Source organism: Lonchura striata, chromosome 12, assembly GCF_050655825.1.
Source record: "Lonchura striata isolate lonStrDom1 chromosome 12, ASM5065582v1, whole genome shotgun sequence".
NCBI lineage: Eukaryota > Metazoa > Chordata > Aves > Passeriformes > Estrildidae > Lonchura > Lonchura striata.
Genome location: NC_140714.1, coordinates 8774585 through 8795733, shown reverse-complemented (window position 1 = coordinate 8795733; position 21149 = coordinate 8774585). Strand labels below are relative to the sequence as shown.

At 35.2% G+C, this 21149-nt stretch overlaps 1 protein-coding gene across 11 annotated transcripts in view; it reads right to left on the bottom strand.

Annotated features, from left to right (window-relative positions):
• The window catches only part of CFAP20DC (CFAP20 domain containing), a 75658-nt gene that overhangs the window by 22140 nt on the left and 32369 nt on the right, over positions 1 to 21149 (bottom strand). For 8 of the 11 annotated variants that reach the window (XM_085590346.1, XM_085590350.1, XM_085590354.1 and 5 more), the window contains 7 exons: positions 20905 to 21079; positions 20235 to 20381; positions 14768 to 15099; positions 13729 to 13824; positions 12631 to 13044; positions 7098 to 7301; positions 880 to 941 (listed from right to left, as the gene is read on the bottom strand). In XM_085590346.1, coding sequence (XP_085446472.1) covers positions 880 to 941; positions 7098 to 7301; positions 12631 to 13044; positions 13729 to 13824; positions 14768 to 15099; positions 20235 to 20381; positions 20905 to 21079 — 1430 coding nt within the window. The remainder of the gene's footprint in view (positions 1 to 879; positions 942 to 7097; positions 7302 to 12630; positions 13045 to 13728; positions 13825 to 14767; positions 15100 to 20234; positions 20382 to 20904; positions 21080 to 21149) is intronic. The other 3 variants (XM_085590349.1, XM_085590356.1, XM_085590351.1) reach the window with 2 other exon arrangements.

Sequence of the window (21149 nt, the reverse complement as noted above, 5' to 3'; positions counted from 1 at the left end):
AAAATATAAAGAAGTTGTAACTGAAATGTCCTCTCCTCCCATCCCTGCCCCCCAACACACATACATCATCCAGTTGAAACTTGGACAAGCAAAATCCACATTAATGACACCAAGTGAAAGTGAAATAGGACTGCTTTTAAAAATTAGTACACCTCTTGTTCAGGCAGTTAAAAAATTGACAAAGTGATGTTCGGGTTTCACAGGTACAAAGCAGGTCTGAAACTGGACAATTAATCTTGATTGTCTGAACAGTCTCTATGTGATTAATTTTCCTTAGCCACCTTCTCCCCTTGTCATCTCACCTTACATTGAATTCACAGGGATTTTGTTCCTGATTCCAAACAAAATAGATCAAGCTAAAAATCTGACACACAAAATATACTGTAGACAGGATCCATTTGCTCTATCCCAGAGTGTTGTAACTCCCTCTCCTAACTGGGCTATCTATTGAAAAAAAACCTGCTTTCTTAATAAGTAGCATTAAAATCTTTTGGAACCAATTGATTCCCTGACACCTACAGTTGCATACAGAATTTTAGCTCTAAGCCTTCAAAGCAGAGAGGGAGAAAGAAATAGATGAGAGTGTATGTATGTGAGATGAGGACGATTTGCTGAATCACACATCAAAGCAGATGTAGGAGCAAGGCCTGTGTCAGATACTTTAAATACACAGTGGTACATCCAAAACATGCAGAATTCAGTTCTGTGTTCCCAGACAGCTCAGACATACTGTAGACAATGACTAAAACGAGCAATAAAACCCTCTGAGAGGAGGTTGCAATTGAAAAGAGATTGAAGATTAAATCAAAGAGTGTCACATTTAATATTCAGAACACTCTAACTGAATCCTTACTGCCTGGGCTATAAATGGAACCTTACCGTGGGCTGGAATGAGAAAGTGGGCTCATTTCTTTCTGATAGTGATGCTCCTGACTGATGGGCTGTGGAAAACAAAAATAATGAATTGTTTAGAAGTATGTCAGAGATCTGGTATGAGCAGATACATTTGCAGCTTCTGATATTACAATTTTTCAGTCTTTTTTCTTATATGTGAAATTAAAAATGGATATTCTGGTCTTAACTGTACAAAAGTACAACTCAAAAGATGATTTTTGTCTGGGTGGAAATGCATATGAATTAAGGAGGAGATCACACAGTTATTTCTCTGCTGCCTGTGAGAGTGGGAACAGTCAGGAAATTTCAGAGTTGGAGGGTAGTAAGGTCTTGTACGACACAAGAGTCTGGATTGAACATGTGTACAAAACATGAGGAAGAAAATCTTGGTAGGATCTGTGCAGAACTAACCATTTATAAGAGTGGAAAACACAAGGTAAGAGGGCTGGCAGACTAGGTTAGAAGCAGCAATAACACTGATTTAAGCAGTCCTAAATGAAGATTACTGAAGCACATATGATTCTCCATGGCACTGCAGCTTTGAAGCCTGGATTAAGCTGTTCATGAATAGCTAAAAAGGCTGTATGAATATTCATACAAAGCATGATAATTTCCCAGTCAAATCTTACCTACTGATTGTAAGTACATGCCCTAAAAGTTTCAAACTACATTTAGCTTATGGCATTAAAAAGAATTATTTGCAAGAAAAATCAATAAACTGATGTAAAAAATTCAAGAATTCTAAAATCTACAAATACGTTTTCTCCCAGAATGTGTGGTTATACCAGAAGAGTCTCTCCCTGCCATTATCACACACCTCAAAAGCACTTCTAAAGAAATCATTGAAAGGAATTCAAAAGAAGTGAAAATGTAAGCATACATTAACAATACTTGTACAATTCAGTACATTAAATGCTAAAATAATAAAAAGTGTTAAGAAATGAATTTTTTAAAACAAAAATTAATATAAAAAAATGAGTATATCCTCATGGTTTTAGAAAATGGAAAGGGATGTTGTAAAATATGTGTTCAGGATGAATGACATCCTAATTACTACCAAATATGACTCACTGCATGGTGGTGGATAGTGCAATTCTCAGATGATAGCTGCTGGAAGATGAGGACAAGACAGAGAATGAATTAGTCAGTCTACAAACCAGAATATCTGTCTAAATAATTTTTAGTCTCATTTCATAGTAAAGAATACTCTTCCTCAGTTTTGCAATTTGACTTGATGTGAACAGATCCCTCTAGGGGTTGTCAAACTGAGCTCACAGTTGGCATAATTCTGGGTTTAAATAACACTCCTCTTGTCTGTCAGACTTCAGTTCTGCCAGACCATTTCTGTGTTAAGTGGCTTTCTTTTCTGAAGACTCACAAAAGAGGCCTAAAGACCTTCTACAAATTAGGTATGAACCTGGAAATACTATTTCAAATATTTTTCACATCAAGACTTAATGTGGTTTAATTTATATTTAGGAAGTTGCTTGTGGAACAAGTAATCTTTCTTCTCTGTGAATACTCCTAACTTGAAAGACAATTTTTAGTGGTGGGCATAATTTGGATTCTGCCAATGCAACATTATATCACTATTATACCACTACAAGCTTCCAGGATATACGAGTGAGCAATTAGGAGAATCATCCTTCTCCTCTGCATTTCTGATGAGAAACAGGGACCATATGTAAGTAGGGTACCCTGAACTCTCATATAGATCTTTCTCCAGAATGTTTGTGCTGTGTCTGAATTGGTGTCTGAAGTGTGGAAACAAGTATCCAAGAAGCTGAATGGGCCAATTCTCTGACAGGGCAAGAAAGAATAAAACAAGGCATTCAAACAGAAATGTTTTGTAAGCTTTGCAGATTTTCTTGGATAATGTATATATATGTGAGTATAAACGTCACATTACATTCTTCAATATACAGAACTGTGTCTTTCATACTGTTGCAAATCTAGCATGGATGTTCATAGGTCTTAAGATTTAAGAAAATATTAAGGTAAGACATGGTCAAATAAAAGATTTAAAAATATTTAGCTTTACATACACATATTATTGAATTGAAACTGTGCCCCACACACATTTTACAAGGGTTTACAATTCTCCTTCAAAGTAAACCCATTTTAAAGTAGAAGTTTTTCATATTTATAACTGAGGCTATACTAGCTAATGTATAATATTCAAAGTGATTTTATTCCTTTTTGGCTGTCATATTTTACAGCAGCAGCTAAACCACTTACATATCAACATTTTCTCCTGACAGCATATATTCAGTTCCTGGTAGACTATCATATAATATAAATCCACAATTTTAGTATATCTGTTTTGTAGTTGTTAAGGACATCTGTTCTAACTGCAGCTCAATGATGTGATTGATCTATGTGCCTTTACATTCACAAGGGTTTCGCAGATTCATTAAAGTCAGTAACTTGACACTTTTCAATGATTCTGGAAATCAGGCTAAAAATGGTTAAGTGATGAAAAAAATTAAACTCATTTAGAATGCGGTTTATATATAGAATAGTACTTTGATACATAAATTCACTATCTAACATGATTATACCCTGCCCTGCCTTGCAAAACATCAAAGCTATTTCAAAATTAAAGATTCACAAAAAGCTGCCTTCTGGTGGTGCTGTTGTCATAGATTCCACCTAAAGGACACAAATGTATAAAATGAAGAAAAATTTTTAAGAAAATATTCCTTATTTATCTTTGAAAAACATAAAGGAAAGCAATTGATACTACTGATTTAAAGAATCAGAAAGATACAACCTGGAAACACATGTAAGCATGAAAGTTTAATCATGACAAGAATTTTAAACTGTACTTAATTTCTCAAATTCCAATATGAGGATTATTTCTATTTCTTTTCTGTATACTGCATTGCTAAATAATTTACCTATGCAACTGGAAGACGGCTACAGATCTATATCTATCTATATATATATAGTTATAAAGTTTTCTGCAGTTTGTACATCTGATTTTGGAAGCCTTGAGCATTTGAAAATTCTCTTAAACTATAGTGGTAGTAAAGATCAGAGACAAAAACAAATCTGTTTTTATTCTATACATATATTTTTTACATAATAAATATATATAAGGAATAAATATATACCTAAGAAAAACTTCTTTATAAAAACTGGAAGCTGAGAAAATGATGAAATTTACTGGTACTGGGGGATGAAGGGATTGAGAGCAGCTCTGTGGTGAAGGATTTAGGAGTATTGGGGGATGAAAAGCTAGACATGACCTATCAGACCAGAATGCCAATTGTATCCTGGGCTGCATCCAAAGGAAGCATTGGCAGCAGGTTCAGGGAGGGAATTCTGCCCCTCTGCTCTGCCTCTGTGAGAGGCAGTGTCCAGCTCTGGGGTCCTTAGACAGGAAAGACATGGACCTGCTGGAGTGAGTCCAGAGCAGGCTGCAAAAATTATCAGAGGATTGGGAGATGTCTCCTATGGAGACAGGCTGAGAGAGTTGGGCTTTTCAGCGTGGAGAAAAGAAGGCTCTGGGGAGGCCTTACTGCAGCCATTCAGAACCTAAAGGAGGCTTTACAAGAGAGATGAGGACAGAGTTTTTAGGAGGGCCTGTTGTGGTAGCACAAGAGACAACAGTTTTAAACTAAAAGAGTGTAGATTTAGACCAGATGATAGGAAGATTTTTTTTTTTTTTTACAATGCAGGTGATGAGGCATTGGAACAGATTGTCCAGAGAAGCTGTGACTGCCCATCCCTACAAATGTTCAAGGCCTGGTTGGATGGGGAACTGAGCAACTGGGTTTAGTGGAAGGTGACCTTGCCCAGTGGTAGGAGGGATAGATTAGATGACCTTTAAAAGTCCCTTCCAAATGAAATATCATTATTATACCACATATTATACCACGTATTCTATAATTCCATTATTTTAGTTCTTACAGAAAGAGAATGCATGACTAAAGACTCATTTCTGCTAACCATTTGAATACTGGCACAGCATTGCTACTCCCAAGCCTTCTGAAATGTTGTAAGCCTATCAAAATACACTGACATTTAACATCAGCATACCAACAATTCACCCAACTACTCCTTTAAAAACTTCTTCTGTGTTAAAAGAATGTAGGGTGATTAAATAATCACCTCCATTAACAAATGTTGTTAACAGCCTTCTTAGATACCAAAGGTCTACAAAGTGAATTATCACCCTCACACAGATAGTCTACATTTTTCAAATGTTGGAACAGAATTACATTGAGTAGTGTTAAACACACAAGTCCATACTCAAAAAAACTTCCATCATGTCCATGAATAGCTGGTGTTCTGGCTGATATCTCAGCAAGGAAAATATTAAATGAAGCAGGAGATTCTGTGGACTGCCCAACCCTGTACTGGCACAGTGCTGCTCTCCATAAAGGCTGAGGTAAATGGGTACAGAAGACCTCGACAGCTGAATTTCTTTGTTTTTGTGAGGGACTAAGTGGTTAGTATTTATCTGGGAAAGATTAGGTTTCTTTCCTAAGTTATCCCTCCTTGGAAATGAGGTTCTTGTCGTTGTATCTTGAACCCTAAATGTCCACCTTGCAAAATGCAAGGAGAAACCTGACAAAGCTGGATGTGTAAGGCACACCAAACTCTTCAGTCAGCTGAATGAAATGGGAAGAACTCTCTCAAAGACAAAATCTTGTTTTTTATTCTTTAATTATGTAGAGAAAGATGGCCATAAAGGGCTGTTATGAGAAACTACAACTATATTAAGTTGCAAATTATATTACTAGCCTATTATATCTAAACATTATTTTAGATTGAAGCTACAGAGGTTGATCAAGGCAGTAAGATCAAAGTATAGTCTTTGCAATCACATTGTGCTTTACTGAATAGTGCAGCAGGACATTTTACGTTAAAACTTCATTTTGTTTTAGTCATGCAATTTGTATTATCCAAACCTGACGTGTCTAAATATTCTTATCAATTTCATTATAATTAAACTGCTAAAAAAATAATGAGACTTCTATTCTCTATATTTAATCAAGTTCCATTTGTCTGGTCTTTCAGATTTGTACCATGTTTGAGCCTATTTAATGAGTACAGAAAAAACACATTGGAAATATTAAATTCACAAAATGTGTAAATGGAGATGTATATCAAATAGTTAATATCAACTAATGTTTCTCTGATGTCCTGCAAAATATTCTTCTGTAAATCAATTTCTTATTTGTACAATTATCCACTTATGAACACATTTATTCTCATTTGAAACTTTAATTTAACAGGGTAGTCCAATATTCCAGCACTGTGTTGATCATTCACTAAGGAAAGTTGCTGCTACAGGCCTCTATTTGGACCATGTAGAACCCTGAAGGTAATTTGCACCTAACATTTTAGAGCATTTACTCTGCAATAGTTTATATTGGGGCAACACAGCTGTGCTTAGTTTTCTAACATTGGATTTGCCTCAGAGCTGTGCTGTGTGCTTTACTTAAGCCACATTCATTGTTTATTATTGCCTCAACTGTAATAAAATAACAGCTATGTTGCTGATATATATGTGGAGTATGAGGTTATCTAGTTTTACAGCAGCTCCTGCTAGTACCTTTATATAGTTCCTGAAATGTTATTCCATGCTTTCATACATTCAATACTTTTTGGTGGAATGCAACAAATACTCTGTTTCTTATAGCAGTGCTGTCACATAGTGCAGCTGTGTGTGATTCTGTACCACTTTGTACCAGGACAAATAATGATCCAAGGTGTAAAACACATAATGATCACATACTAAGTGCTCAGAACTACTGTAGCTTTTTGCTGTTTTCTCCTGCTTCAGTTCTTTAAACATTTAGCTTTTCAGTAATGAGACTTTATCTTTGTAAGAAGCAATTATTTTCCATTACTCACACTTTAATGCAGCTTCTGACTGGTATATCTGGGTTTCATTCATTTTGGAACTATTTTTAAGTACTATATCACACACCTGCAGGTTGTCAGCCACTATGGTGATGAACTGTACAGCCTACATGATTATTCAGGATTCTAAGAAGGAATATATATAATAGATTTGCTCTTTATCCATGGTGGTACTAGAGAACATGCTGGAAGTGCGTGTGTCTTGGTTAAATGTTTTACTTGATAAGTTCTAAGACCCTTTGGTAAAGATACCTTAAATTTCAACTCTACTCAAAAAAAATATAGTATTCAAGACCCCTGAGAAAATACTGTGGGTTTAGACTTACTGGTGGGAAACAAGAATTCCAGGTTGCTGTATCATCATCACCTATATTTAGGTTGACATTGCAGCAATCGATCTGTGTGGCGCTCAGCCCGTGGGAGATCCCAGCATCCCATAATTCTTCATTTTGTTGTCTCTTCATGCTGGCCAGCATCTGTAGTTCAGATGAACTCAGTCTATTTGACTGGTACTTCTTCCTGTCATACTCCTGTGAAATAAAATGGAAAAGTCAACAATACAGACAGGATCACCGAACAGAATAGATGAATGAAACCCAGAGAGACCTTGGAGAATCTCTCACAGAATCTTCAAAAAGCTTCAATACTGAAAGAGAAACAAAATGTTTACTAGAAAAAATTACTTGACAGATTTCTGTTAATCTATGAAGATCAAGCATATTCATAAACAATTACAGGAAGGAAGAACACCACAAGAACTGTAATGAACTGCAGTTTTGATGCAGGGTGTTTAGTGAAGTTGCTGTTCCATTGCAATTAAAAATAGAAGATAAACACAGTCCATTTGTTAAATGCAAATCTTGAATTAAAGCCTTTATCACAGTATCATCAACACCATCAATGTAGTATTTAGTTATTGGTCAAGCACAGCATAAAATTTCTCTGGAAAGCCATTTCAATGCTAAATTTCAAAGGTTAATCTGGCAGTTTACTAGTGTATGAATTTTCAAGTAAACTTCAATGTCTTTCAACTTTTCTTCAAATCCACTGGTGGAATTGTTAATATAACCATAATTGTTATGCCTAACTTGATCCACAGGCCAAAAGCTGCAAACACATACTAACCATTTTGCAGCTGGTACTTAAGCCTCACTCAAAACCTTAAGATAAGATAGTTTAAAGTCACCCAACCTTGCTGTTGGCACTATCTTAAAGAACGCTTCCTTTAAGAAAAGCTTTCCCCTTTTTGAAGGGTCCACACAGATTACTCTTTCACAAAGGAACAAGTCTAGTACTTGAGACATTTAGTTTTGGTTCTAAATATAAGTACAAAGCATATCTGCTTGAAAAGTGAATCCAGACAGTGACCAGGACTTGAATGGACTTAGATCACTGGAGTATTGGCCAGTGGGCTGTGAGACACTATATAACAATATTTCAAAGAGGGACAGAGCTTTGATTCTGGTGAAGAGAATGGCGCTTTTAGACCAGGAATGTATCATATTCCTGGCAGAAAGGAGGATCTCTAATAACTGAAGACCTCAAGAACACGCACAAGTCAGCAGTACAAGGGATATTAACACTGACAACTTTTCTTGCTATGAAATGTGGTGTGTAATGTTTTAGTGTTTCTTTGAGGGGTACAGAAATCACCTTACACCAGAATTCATAGTGAAATTATAACTCCTTTGCTTGCTTCCTATGTATATAAGACACAAAGTACAAGAAGATGACAGAAATACAAAACATAAGATGACAGAAGCAGTTTGCAGGTACCATTCCTTTTTTACAAACCTCGCTAATGAGGTCCAAGCTTAATTCCTGAATATTGTGATGACTATGAACATTTTTAATCCTAAAATAATATGAGTTGTTTTCTCTAGACCTTTTCTGAATGCCTGTTACTAGCTCAGTGACTATTAGTCATTTGTTCACCTCATACTCTTTGTTGTGCTTAGGGAGCCTGCTTTGTTCTAATGGATCAATATTCTTCCAGATCTGAAGCTGCTGTAACTTTTATTGATCTTATTGAACATGCTGATTTCCTGTTAATTTTCCTATATGTAAACCTTCTTCAATGATTCGATTATTTTAAGAGAGGCTTTGGCTTATCTTTCTTCCTTCATATAATTGGTATGCAGTCATTAAACTGACAGAATGAACTGGTGCTCTGCAGCATAAAAGCACAAACTGTTGAAAGGATTTTTTTTCTCATTCTCTTTTTAATAAAAGCACAAGAAATTGTCCAAACTTGCTTGTCTTTTCCTTTACATCTATGAAGAAAGATGCATAGATTTTTGGAATTATTACAGCATAATTCTAAACGTCTGCTGTTCCACCTCCCCAGCTTATTTCAAACTGTCATTCTGTTTTCTGCTCCTGTAATGGTCTTACTCTGAAAATACCATACTCAGGAAGGAGAAGAAATGCTGTGACCATTTTCTGTGTGAGACACACCCTAAAATAAACTAATGAAGGAGAAATAGTTTGGAATATTTATTCTTCAGTTTCAGATGTTTACTACCAAAAAAAGTCTCTTCAAAATTTTTATATAGTCTTTGTTGTTTTCAAAGAGAGAATTTGAAAACAGAATTTGAAATTAAGTTAACTTAGTAATTTAGGGGAATCTTTTTATGTAAGAAGTAATTTTGCAATACTCGTAAATTTGTCTAAAATTAATATTTCATTTACTAATTAAAAGCTTATCTGGTCTGTTTGAATATCTTTCCCTTACAATAAAGTATTTTTATTAAGCACTTAAAACTTTTGCTATATTGATAAAACCTATTGTTCAAAGGATTTTTTTTCATATATAATGACATCTGCATTCTTCTAGGTTCAAATAATTTATTCAGAATTGTTTGAATGTAGTTATATGTGTGGAAAACTTTAATTACCAGCTAGCTACATACTTGCAATATTTCCCAGAGGGCTATACTTCTTTCTTAATTAAAAATATTTGCACTTAATAATAGAGAACTCTATTAAAACATGAATAAAACATTGCAAGAAACCAGGTCTTTAAAGCATATTAAGCAGCAGGCAAATCAATTGCAGAAGACTTGGTTAAGCACTTTTTCCTTTACTAGTCCCCTGTATGAGCACAAAAAAGTGTCAACGAACCCCATGGAAGGGCTTCTGTAAAATTTTAAGACCTAGATCTGCCAGATATTTTAATCTTATGTTTTGTAGCAGCAAAACAAAATCTGTAGCTAATGAGTTTCCATACATTAATAATAGGATTTGTTCTTGAAAAAAAAAATACTTACAAGCAACAAATCACATGTGCAACACATTTACAGCTACAAGTGCAGTACGGTAATAACCTTATTGTCTAAATTAGTAATCAACTATTGCAATCCACCCAGAGAGTTTACATTTAGCTGTGTTCTACAGGACACAGTTGATGACTGCATTAAACACAGATAATACCTTTAAGGAAAGTAATACATGTATAATTTCATTTATTATGAACAAATAGGTTACAGTTATGATAAGTAATAAACATAATTGAACTGTAATTGGAACAATTTTCTAAAACTTGAAAGTATCAGGAAACAAGGAATACATTTAATTGCAAAAATGTAAGTAGCTACTGGAAAAAAGAAAAATTAAATTCCTATAAACTATAATAGGAGGATAAGGGAATGAAAAAAATAAACAAATTTTATTATACACATTCACTTCATATTACCATCTCTAAGAAAAAGAGAATCAGATTATTGGTATCAACTGGGGCTTTTCCTGTCACTGAAAATTACAGAAACATTATCTTCTTTTCAAATAGAAATGAACCCATGCATTGCTTTCTTCCACATTTTCTACATCACTAGTGGCAATTCTAATGTCTTTTCCAGATCATAAATACATAGAACATATGCTGCTATTGAAAGGATTTTCTTTGCTTTTTAATTTTTTTTTGGTTTTCATAGTCTTTAAAATCACAAGCCACTGATACTTCTCATGATAATAAAATTTCAGCACTGTTTCTGATTTTCACTTACACTGCTGTGTTTCATTCCTCTTACTCCCCCCTAATATACTTCCTTCCCAAAGGAAACCAGTCTCCACAACCTTCATGGAAAAAGATGTTCTGTTTTTATCAGGAAAAGTGCAGGGCCTTCACCAATCCAATAAACTACTTGCATGATACAGGAAGAGATTTCCAGAATCCCCAGTGTGAGACAACCTCACAGCACTGAGAGGCACATAAACCCCAGCCCCTGCACCAGTACTAAAAGAGACCCATTTCACAGAAATGAATCTGTGGCAGGGCAGGATGAGCATTTCCCTATCACGGACATACAGAAAAGCTGAACATGCTTTCCTAGATATTATTCTTGGATCTGGTGCCCAATTCAGGCACAGATTGCAGCTCTGGGTCTGGATTTCCATCACTGCAGGGCTGCCCATGCTCACAGCCACAGCAGCCCCAGGCAGGAGGCAGAACCTTGCAGAGGGGTGGCTCTGCCCCAGCAGCAGCAGCCATGTCCCATGCAAGTCATCACTCCTGCTTCCCTCTTCACAGAGGCTGTCAAATCAGGTAACTAAAATTGCTGTATCAACAGGTCACAGAAATGCTACACGGCAAAATTCCTCCAGCAGAATCACAGCACACTCCCTTTCCTACAGCAGATGAGACAAACCATAAGGACACAAAAATTATAGATGTCCATTTCCTTCATGTAAATGAGGTACTGGTCATATTCTAAGACATGAAAATAGAAACATTTTTTCAAACAATGCATAACTACTTCATAGAGCCCCCTAAAAAGAGAAAAGTCTATTCTTCTGGTCCCCAGAGGTGAGCAATACCTGGGGACCAATAATACTGTAAGAAATTCAAGATATATCCAAGATATTAGAAAACAAACCCAACGCTTACAATAATGATCATGCAGTAGTTCAATTCAACATCCTTGGGTAAAAATATCCAAAAAAATTCACAGAACAGCAATCCTTGGACTAAGTACCATAAAACTCCTAAACCAGTAAAAGAGATACCTGCTAGGGAATATGACATGCAGTTATGAAGTAGGAAGTGGCACAGGTAAGAATATTAATTTTGAAAAGATTAATTGTTTTTTTATAACAGAAGAATAAGAAAGTACCAGGAATGAGACAATGCATTAAAAAATGAAGATACATATTTTTTTTCCCACAAATAGCATTTAAAGTTTGAAATTCACTGTCACAAGGCAAGGCCATATAGATGCAAAAAGCAAACACACAAATCTATGGAAAAAACCTCCACCACCAGTTATCCACCAAAGACACCATCTTTCCTGAAGAAATGGCCAAACTAAGGACTGCTGGAAGGAAGCCTGTAGGGCCCTGCTGCTGAGGTACCCCCAGATACTTTCCCTGTCCTTGCCCTGTTTTTCTCTCCAGCCATCTAGGGCTGAGTGCTGGACAGAAGCTGCCTGGCTGCTGGCTCTCAGTCACATTATTTATCACTGCTCAGGGCTGACACAGAGAGACCATGAAGTACCCAAATTAACACTTTTTCTATGGTCATTCATTAACACAGCAATTTAAAATCTGCCAATTTTCCTCTGTAATCTTTCAGCCCCAAACTATTTTCTAACTAATTTATTTACAAAATGTGAGTTGCTCAATGACACATCTTTTTGTCTACAAACCTTTTTGATTTCTTTTTTATTTGGAGTATTATTTTGTGTGCCACAAACCCCTACAAAGTCAACTTTTAACAGACTGAGCACAGTAAATGCAGTTATGATGAAGCCAGAATATATTTGAATGAAAGATGCACTATTAATCAGTTTATGCAAATGGGTATATCTAATATAGCTCCTCTATACTATCTAGTAATTCAATTTCAAAGTAAAAATCACTTACACAAGTTTGTGCTGTCAGACATGAATTTCCATTTGAGACTTTCTTAAGAGATGTTTTACTGACAGATCTTTCTAATTGATCTGAAACTCCTTCATATCTTTCAGTTTCTTTAGATACATTTCTAATTACTCTAAAGGATTTGGATTTACTTTGAATTGGAGAAAGACAACGAACAGGCTTTAAAGTTCTCGGAAAGCTAATAGATTCTGTTTTTCTCGTGGTGAAACTCTGTGGTTTTGATAAGATGGCCTCTTCAACGTTATATTTGCTGTGTTCCTTATTCTTCGAGTATTCATTTCTCTGTGACATCTTATTTAATGGAATCTCTTTAAAAACTGCTGAATCAGATGTTCCTTGTCTACTGTGGCTGTTCTCGATGTTCTCAGTACTCTGGATGAGTTCACTGTTGTCATCCTAAATTTAGGAAACAAAGCAAAAGTGGTTGGTTGCCTCATCATTGCACAATTCAGTTTAACACTTCAAAATCCCTCTTTAATGTCTGCTTCCTGTTTCTAAATTTACAAGGATTCTGAAAAACAGCTGCTTTTCCTGGCAAATACACCGACTATACCATAAACATATTCTTACATCTTAAGCTGATTGCACTTTTCAAAATGTCAGGTCAGATTTTGAATGCTGGTAACCTCCAAAACCTGTGTCTTACCTAACAATCATAATTTCAATAGCATTCATTACAGCTGTAAACCAAAGCTAAGCAATGTGTCCATGACAATGTCTTTCCATTGAATTATTAATATTCCATATTTTCACATTGCATCTTCAACTTAAATGTAGAAGCAGTAGCTCCTACTGAGATCACTTTGCTCTGCTCTGGTAATCATATGGTAGTGGATATCATATTCATTACCATTTGAATACAATTTAAGAATTTTAGAGGTTAGTTTATTAACCTTATATCCATGCTTCTAACAAAGTCTCTGCAAAATATCCCATGAATCAAGTGTATGATGTTCACTCATACCCCATCTCAACAGCAATCAGCAGGACTGAACAGATGGAAAGAGAAATAATTCAGGAGTGCATCTAGTGTCTGCTTCAGTGTTCTTATTCCCAAGAAAGAAAGGAGAGCAGCCTCACCCTCATCTCATGATGCTGCTCCTCTGCCATATGTTCCCACAGAGGATGTAAGGCAGTATCACCTGCAGTGCCTCTCACAGCTGAGGTGCAATCCTGCTGCACGTGAAAGTGATCCAAGATTGTTACTGACTTCAGTGAGTCCAGGATTACACAGCATGAAATGTATGTTCAAGAAGATAATCCCTCAGTTTTATTAATGGTACACATTTTGGAAAGTTATTGTTTGATTCCCTCAGTTATTTTGTAAAATTGTTAAATTCAGTCACTCTTGCAATTATGCAACTCAGTTACATTTTACTTCTCTACTGTGAGCTACAGATTCAAATGCTAAGAAACAGATTTTATAGTTAAAAGTGAAATATACTAGAATGTTCATAAAAATAGGAACTTTAGCAGTTACTGTAATGACATAATGAAATTATTGCATACATTGACAATTCAGCAAATTTCTATATAGTATAAAATGATACCAAATAGATATACTAAAAATTCATTTTCTTTCATTAATTTAATTGCTGGAAGATTTCTGCATTGCCAAAGAATTAAAGTTGGTGATGCTCAGACAGGATATGCAGCAGAAATACCAATAATCAAGTAGCATTCAAAAGCTGGAAGTTTGTATTTCATTTTCAACAACGTCAATGAGCAAAACCAGTCTCCATTTGCAGTTTAAAAAGACACAATGAAGTCTTATTTACTGAAGTCTTGAGCAACCATAAAGGACTTAAACCTCACTCATATCTATGATGCAGGCTTTCCTAAAATTTTTTTTGTAGTAATGGTGCACAGTTCTGGAATCTCTCTGTTAGCGTAGGGGCTGACAGAGTTAGGTTTCTTTTGTCAACTTGTTACACAGGGTACACCTGCACTGAGTCCTGTATCTGGTTAGACACAGCAACCTGACAGAGACAAATCTACCTGTTGGTGTATGGGGAAAAGATGATTTATTCTCCCTGTCTGGCTTGAAGACAGAATCTCATCCTAGGAGTTTGAGGATGAGGACTGCTTTATCAAGAGTTACATGCACAAAGTGACCTACCTCCTCACTGCTGTCAGTTCCTTCAAAGCTGTCTTCAGTTCTGCTTTGCTCATGTTCTCCACTACTGTCTAGCTCCAATTCCAGTGGGAAAATGTAACTTTCTGGTGATATATTTGGAGACTTTCCATAAGGAGCTGATCGAGGTTTTGATGAAAATGTGAAAACTTCTTTCTTACTCCTTTGCTGATCAGCTGCTTTCCTGCTGTGATGTTCAACAGAGGCATTCTGGGCTGAGGGTAAATTACAGCAGGTTGAACTTCCAGTAGCTCCCAAGTGCTCCTTCCTATCCAACTGAATACTCTCAGTGAGCCTCTCTGGAAACACCCATTTACCTGAAACATACAATTTCAATCCCAAATATGTAAATTGTGAGCTACTCTGATCATTCTCATTTTCTCAGAAAGTTGGTCAGCAAAGTAAGTTTTTCTAATACAGAGATATTTTGCCTATCAAAGAAGAATAAGAGTAATGAGGATGCAATGAAAAAAATCAGGTTGCTTTCAAAGTGCAGCAAGGAAATAAAAAAATTCTAAGCAGAGCTCAAAAAGCATACAGGCTTTGGTGCGAGACATGCAAACCTGCCATGTGGAAACCTGAAACTGTTTAGCCATCAATATTTGAAACCCACAACTTAATTTTATTCTAGGAAAGCATTATTTTATTTAATATAGCAATTTATCTTTTTCTGTAGGCATTTTTTGCATCTGACATTTAAAAAATAATCACACATTGGTGAATAGTTCATAATATTATGATCTGCTCCTTCTTTACTGCTGAAATTCCACACTTTTACATTCAGAACTTATATTTTAAATCTCAATTTCAAACTACTGTTCTGATAAAAAAGTGTGACATGAAAAATATATAAAGGTATCTGTTTCACCAGATTTTCCTGAATATAGCCACAACTAATCTGACAATTTTAAAACAAACAATAAACTACAGAAATGGATTTAAAGATTAAGTGCAGCAGATACACATGAAAAGACCATTTTTATGTTCTTATTGTTAACTTATATTTTACTGTTTGGAATAATGGTATAGAAAAAAATGTCATTTTGATTGATTACAATCAATCTCAAATAGCACTAAGAAAAGGAGAATTGCTCAAGTATGCAATACTCCCTTATCTTCATTAAAGGTAGTGTGGTGTGGATTATTCACTAGATATTGAAACTTTCCAGCTCCATAAAACAAAGTTACCATCAACCATATTAACAAAACTCAACGAAAAAATGTACTAGTAATAATAAAGTAGCATTGCAATAATAAAATGCTTGCCACCACAGAAAACAGTAAGTTTAGTGTGGTATTTTGGGCTTTACTGTGATATTTTACTTTTAGTTTTGTTAGAATTACCACTTCAGGCACATTCAGCAGCTTGGGGGGGAGTGGGAGGGTAGGATGAAGTCTCAACCATCATAAATGAAGGCAAAAGAAAGAAGAATTAGATGCCAGGAGAAACAGCTGTCTTCTTACTGGGTTGCTGTGCTTTTTTCCAGTTTACTGAAGACAGCTAGTAAGGCTACCAAACTCCAGTTAATATTCAGGAACCAGTGGAAAGCCAAGACTTGATGTATCTTGTTTGACCATGGCTTGCATCTTCTTGTTCCAGAAAAGGCCATTTTTCAATCTCTTAATGAAGACCATCTTTATTAAGAACTCCCAAATAACTTTTCAAATAAACTCTTACTATATTAGAAAATCATTCTCATTTAAAACAATGTAGTAGATTGTGCTTTTAATTATTATAAGCCTTGAAAACTGAACATGTAAATTATTCCTTTATTTTATAAATATTTTGGACTAGTTCTTCCAAGATCATCAAGAATGAGTGAGACTACTCAAAACTTTTAGGAAACACCCTTCAATGAATAAACCAAATGAATTTTAGTTCTGATCTATAATTACAGGTTCTTCAAAGGAGGGTACTGGGGCAAAATTCTCCAGTCTCCTGCCATTCAATATTGTATCTATCACATTCCTCTGATAACATATTTTCCAAAGGCAATTGGAATTACATGTGAAGGGTGATATACAAGTAAAACAACTGAAAGTGTAAGAGAAAATACAGTTATGAACATTTCACAGATTTTATGCTTTTGCTATACTATATATCTATATAAGCTACCTTTATTAAGCAACCATTTCCCCTATAAAAATGAAATGAGAAGAAAGATACTTTAATGAGCTTTTCAAGTGAGCCTGAACACAGTATTTGGATGTTCAAGAACAAAGACTCAGGAATTGTTTTCCCCCAAACTGATTCTGTGATCTAACATGATTGAAAAACTCTGTCACACTTAATCAGTGAATAATCATAATTTTTAATTATTCAATTATTTATTCTGTAGGAATCTGGCTCATCAAGACAGATTGTTTTGAAAGTCTTAGGACCCGGAGATGCCTTGTTCACAACTCACTACACAAAAATCACAAAAAAATATTACTTATCCCCAAACTTCAACTAGTCAACTCTTCTGGACGTGAAGAACCTTTTTCCCAGCTATTTTGTTTGCTAAGTCTAAAATTATGTTTACCCTTTTTCCTAAGGCAAAAATATTAAAAATTTTACTTACTGCATTTTTCAAAACAAACAAACAAAATCTTCATAAGTTACCTAGCTAAGAAACTTTTTGTATTTTTTCTTATCTCAGCACTTTGCAGTCTTCTTTCCAGTCTGGCACCCACCTTTCCAGTTTAATCTAGACACATTTTATTAGGCTTCCCTGTCAGTGTTGAGACTAACACCAAAATACATAACATACACTCTTTCAGTATTCAGAACGTCTTTTCCCCATGATAAAATTAGATTTGACATGTCTCATGCTGCCTTTGTGGTTTACAAATATGCACTAATAGCTCAGATCACTGTGAAGAGCCCTCTGGGGTATAGTTACATACTTAGTGTACAACCTACTTCAGGAGAATTCACTAATTCTTATGCACATAGAACTGGGAAAGTGTAGAGAGGAGCAGCTTAATTTTTTTTGTCTACTGACTTAGCAGTAGTCTAACTGCACACTGCACACACTGCACCACATCCCACACTGCAATCTCACCTGTTCTATTCTCATTCTAAAATAACTTCCAATGCAGTTGCTGCTGTTTAATTTGTAGAGGGCATTACAGATAAAATTGTGTAATGAATTCTGAAGGAAACAATGTGATGAATCCTTTGCTTTTTAAGATTTTAAGTCAATTTTGAATGAAGTATCAAAACTTTATTCAAAAGTTTGGAAAATAAATACTAGAGCAACAATTTTTATCAAGTGTTTAGAGAACATGAGGCAATTAGAACCTTAAACTCCTGACTTCTAATCCTGGTTCTGCCTCAGACATCCAAAAATTTTTACACGTTAGTCACCATTATAATGTCTTGCCCAGACCAAAAGGAATTCAGAAATACAAAGAATTACTTTAAAATTATTACTATTTATATAATAGCCTGAATATTCTACATTCATTTCTAGAGTTGCTGAAGAAATATACTTGAGTTAAGAATAAGTCAAACCCAAACATTCATTTGCACAGCACAGTACTTATTCTTAATGAAATATCCAGGGGAAGACAAAAAAGTCTGTATGATTTGAAGAGGACATTTTATGCTGGTTACAGAGTTCAGCAACTTCTGTAACCTGTAGTCAGTGTAGCAGTCTTTCAATAGTCCTCAAGTGAAAGATACAAGGAGTTTTGGACTAAACAAAATCCCATTACTTCTCCAACAAAAACTACACTAGAATTTCTTTTTAACTCATAATTTCCATGTCAATTGTAATGAATAATTTGGAGTGCATTCTGAGTAAAATATGCAAACTACTACGTAATCACAACATTGCAGCAAACAACATAAATGCAAGAATGATCACCTTAAAATCTAATTAACTCTTCTACACAGTAAGACTTATGTTAAAGCTTTTAATCACAGCCTAACTTTATAATGAAGGCTTCAGCTTTGAGTAAATAAGATTGGCATAAACAGTGTTCACTCATTTTATTTCTTCTCTCAGGTCAAGTTTTTCCCCCTTTGGAATAGGAGCAGACTTTCCTGATGAATTGTCTTATACTAAGTTCTTCAGAAAAAAATAAATCCAGTACTAATGGATAAAGAAATCATTAAGTCATCTACATAAAATTAGATAAGAAAAGAAACAGAAATCTGCAGACTGAGAGTGACAACAGTGACAAGCAATGAAAATACAGGGAAAAAATTTGTAGAACAGTACCTTACAAACTCACATAATGCATTTATCTGCCTGTTCACACAACTAAGATTATAAAGAAACAGTTTTCATTCTTTCAAATTCAAACAGCAAAAGAACAGTTTACACATATCCTTCTTCCTCAGTTCTCTGCCTCTGAATTTATGAGAGGGCATTTAGACAGGCCAATCTACTGCCCTAAAACTGTCTTTTCATATCACCCATATTTTCATAAAATAACATGTTGATAATTTTTTTTTTTTTAATTCTGGCACTATATAGAGTTTTTGGTGTTCTAGATGAAAAAAAAAAAAAGACAGTGATTCCTGCCCCAGAGTTCTCAAAATTCAGATAAATAGGAAGGAATTAAAAAATTCTCCAGACGAATTCTCTATTTGCCTGAACATCTTGGATCTCTTTCAGTCAAATTACGGAACCCATAATAGCAATTATGAATTACTGAAAATGCCAGAGTATATAATCACTTCTAAACATCCCCCAAGAATAAACACAATAGAAATCATTCACAGTATGAAGGAAAATCTCATTGGTTAATTTTGAGCACATTTGAATAGTCCAACAACTTTTCAAATTGATGACTATGCCTTCTAATAAAAAGTAGCACTACTTTTTCATAGAGACAAGGGATACTTTTGCCACAATAACACAACTCCCAGACTCATGCAAAGGAAGTAGAGAGACAATGTATGACAAAAAAAATTCACACTTTTTGGCAGACAGGTGAGAAAGGGGAAAAAACCCAAAATGTGAGCTGAGGTATCTTTCTGTGAATAACAAAAGAAATAAATCACCACTGAACTCTATAAACAAAACAACCCTTTCTCCCTCCTTTCCCACCTCCCCTCCCCTCTCCCCTTATGATATATTACATAGGTACTGTAGTTAATATTCTAAACTCTTATCTAGGACAAGTAAAATTTCTTGTACATTTCATATTTGGAGTCTTCAGTGTTAAATTTATTTGGGATTTAAAGAATAAATTATTTTTAGTTCTTTTCCTTTAATCATGAGAGCATGGAATTTTTCTTTTGATATTCATTCACTGCTCTGGTACTCTGCTTAATCCTGCAAATCTTTATCAATTCTCTAAAGCAATTCTGTTTCAAGGTGCTTGATTTCCATAATCCCCCACAACACAGATGTTTATTTTTTATATGAACGGCTTCTGGATTCTTTGAAATTTACAACAGTCCCTCAGACCACATAGAACTGAAATGTAAAATAACATAAAATGAGTACCATACCATTGGTTATCTCCCATGTGGGTTTGGCTGTATTTTTTAGAGATAATCTTATATCACTGTCTTTGTCCGGTGATGGTACTTGTGGTGAGGTGAGCTGAAAATCTGCTTCTCCACTTACAGATGTTTTCTGAGTCTGAATTTCAGGGTCTGAAATGCAATGCAGAAGTGAAATGCCTGTGAAGACTCATATTGTGTACATATGGGGCACTGTACTGGCAAACATCCTCTAAACAGCATGGGAAGCTTGCAGGGCAGCAGGAACAGGGCAGCCACAAGGAAGGAAAAATGTAACACAAGGTATGGAAGAAGGGCAAACCATAGTAATTATAAAAAACAGGCTTGCAAAAGTCTGCAAAACAATCAAGAACCACTGCAGCAGCTCAGTTATTTTCACAGCATGAGGAAAGAGAAGCATGTGTATAAATTGTAGCTACTCCCAGCAGGTGATGATCCCTGGCTCAATCACTCACAATACAAATAGTTGCAGAGAGAATGAGCATTTATTCACCCTCATACAGGAGAATAAATCATGATTTAATGAATATGTCTTCAGTAATTAATTAAGCAGATAAGGGATTAGAAAAACAAAGAATTAAGCCCTGGATGGATTCAAAGGTACAGTCATGCAAAAGTTTGGCAGTTTCTAAATATTCTTTGCTTATGCTCTTACCATTTTGATATTCATTTGCAGTTATTTGGAGAGTACTTCTTTTGTCTCCTTGATCTAAAGTATCATTGCATGGCCAGAGTGGTAGCTCCAGTCTCTCAACTTCTGGTATGGTTTCAGTTGGCATTCCTGAATTTTGAAGTTGGCATGATGTTTTGCTACCTAAGGTCTTTGTTACCTTGAAAGACATTATTTCTTGATGAAAGACAAAAATATAACAACTTTCAAAATACTCAAAGGTAAAACAC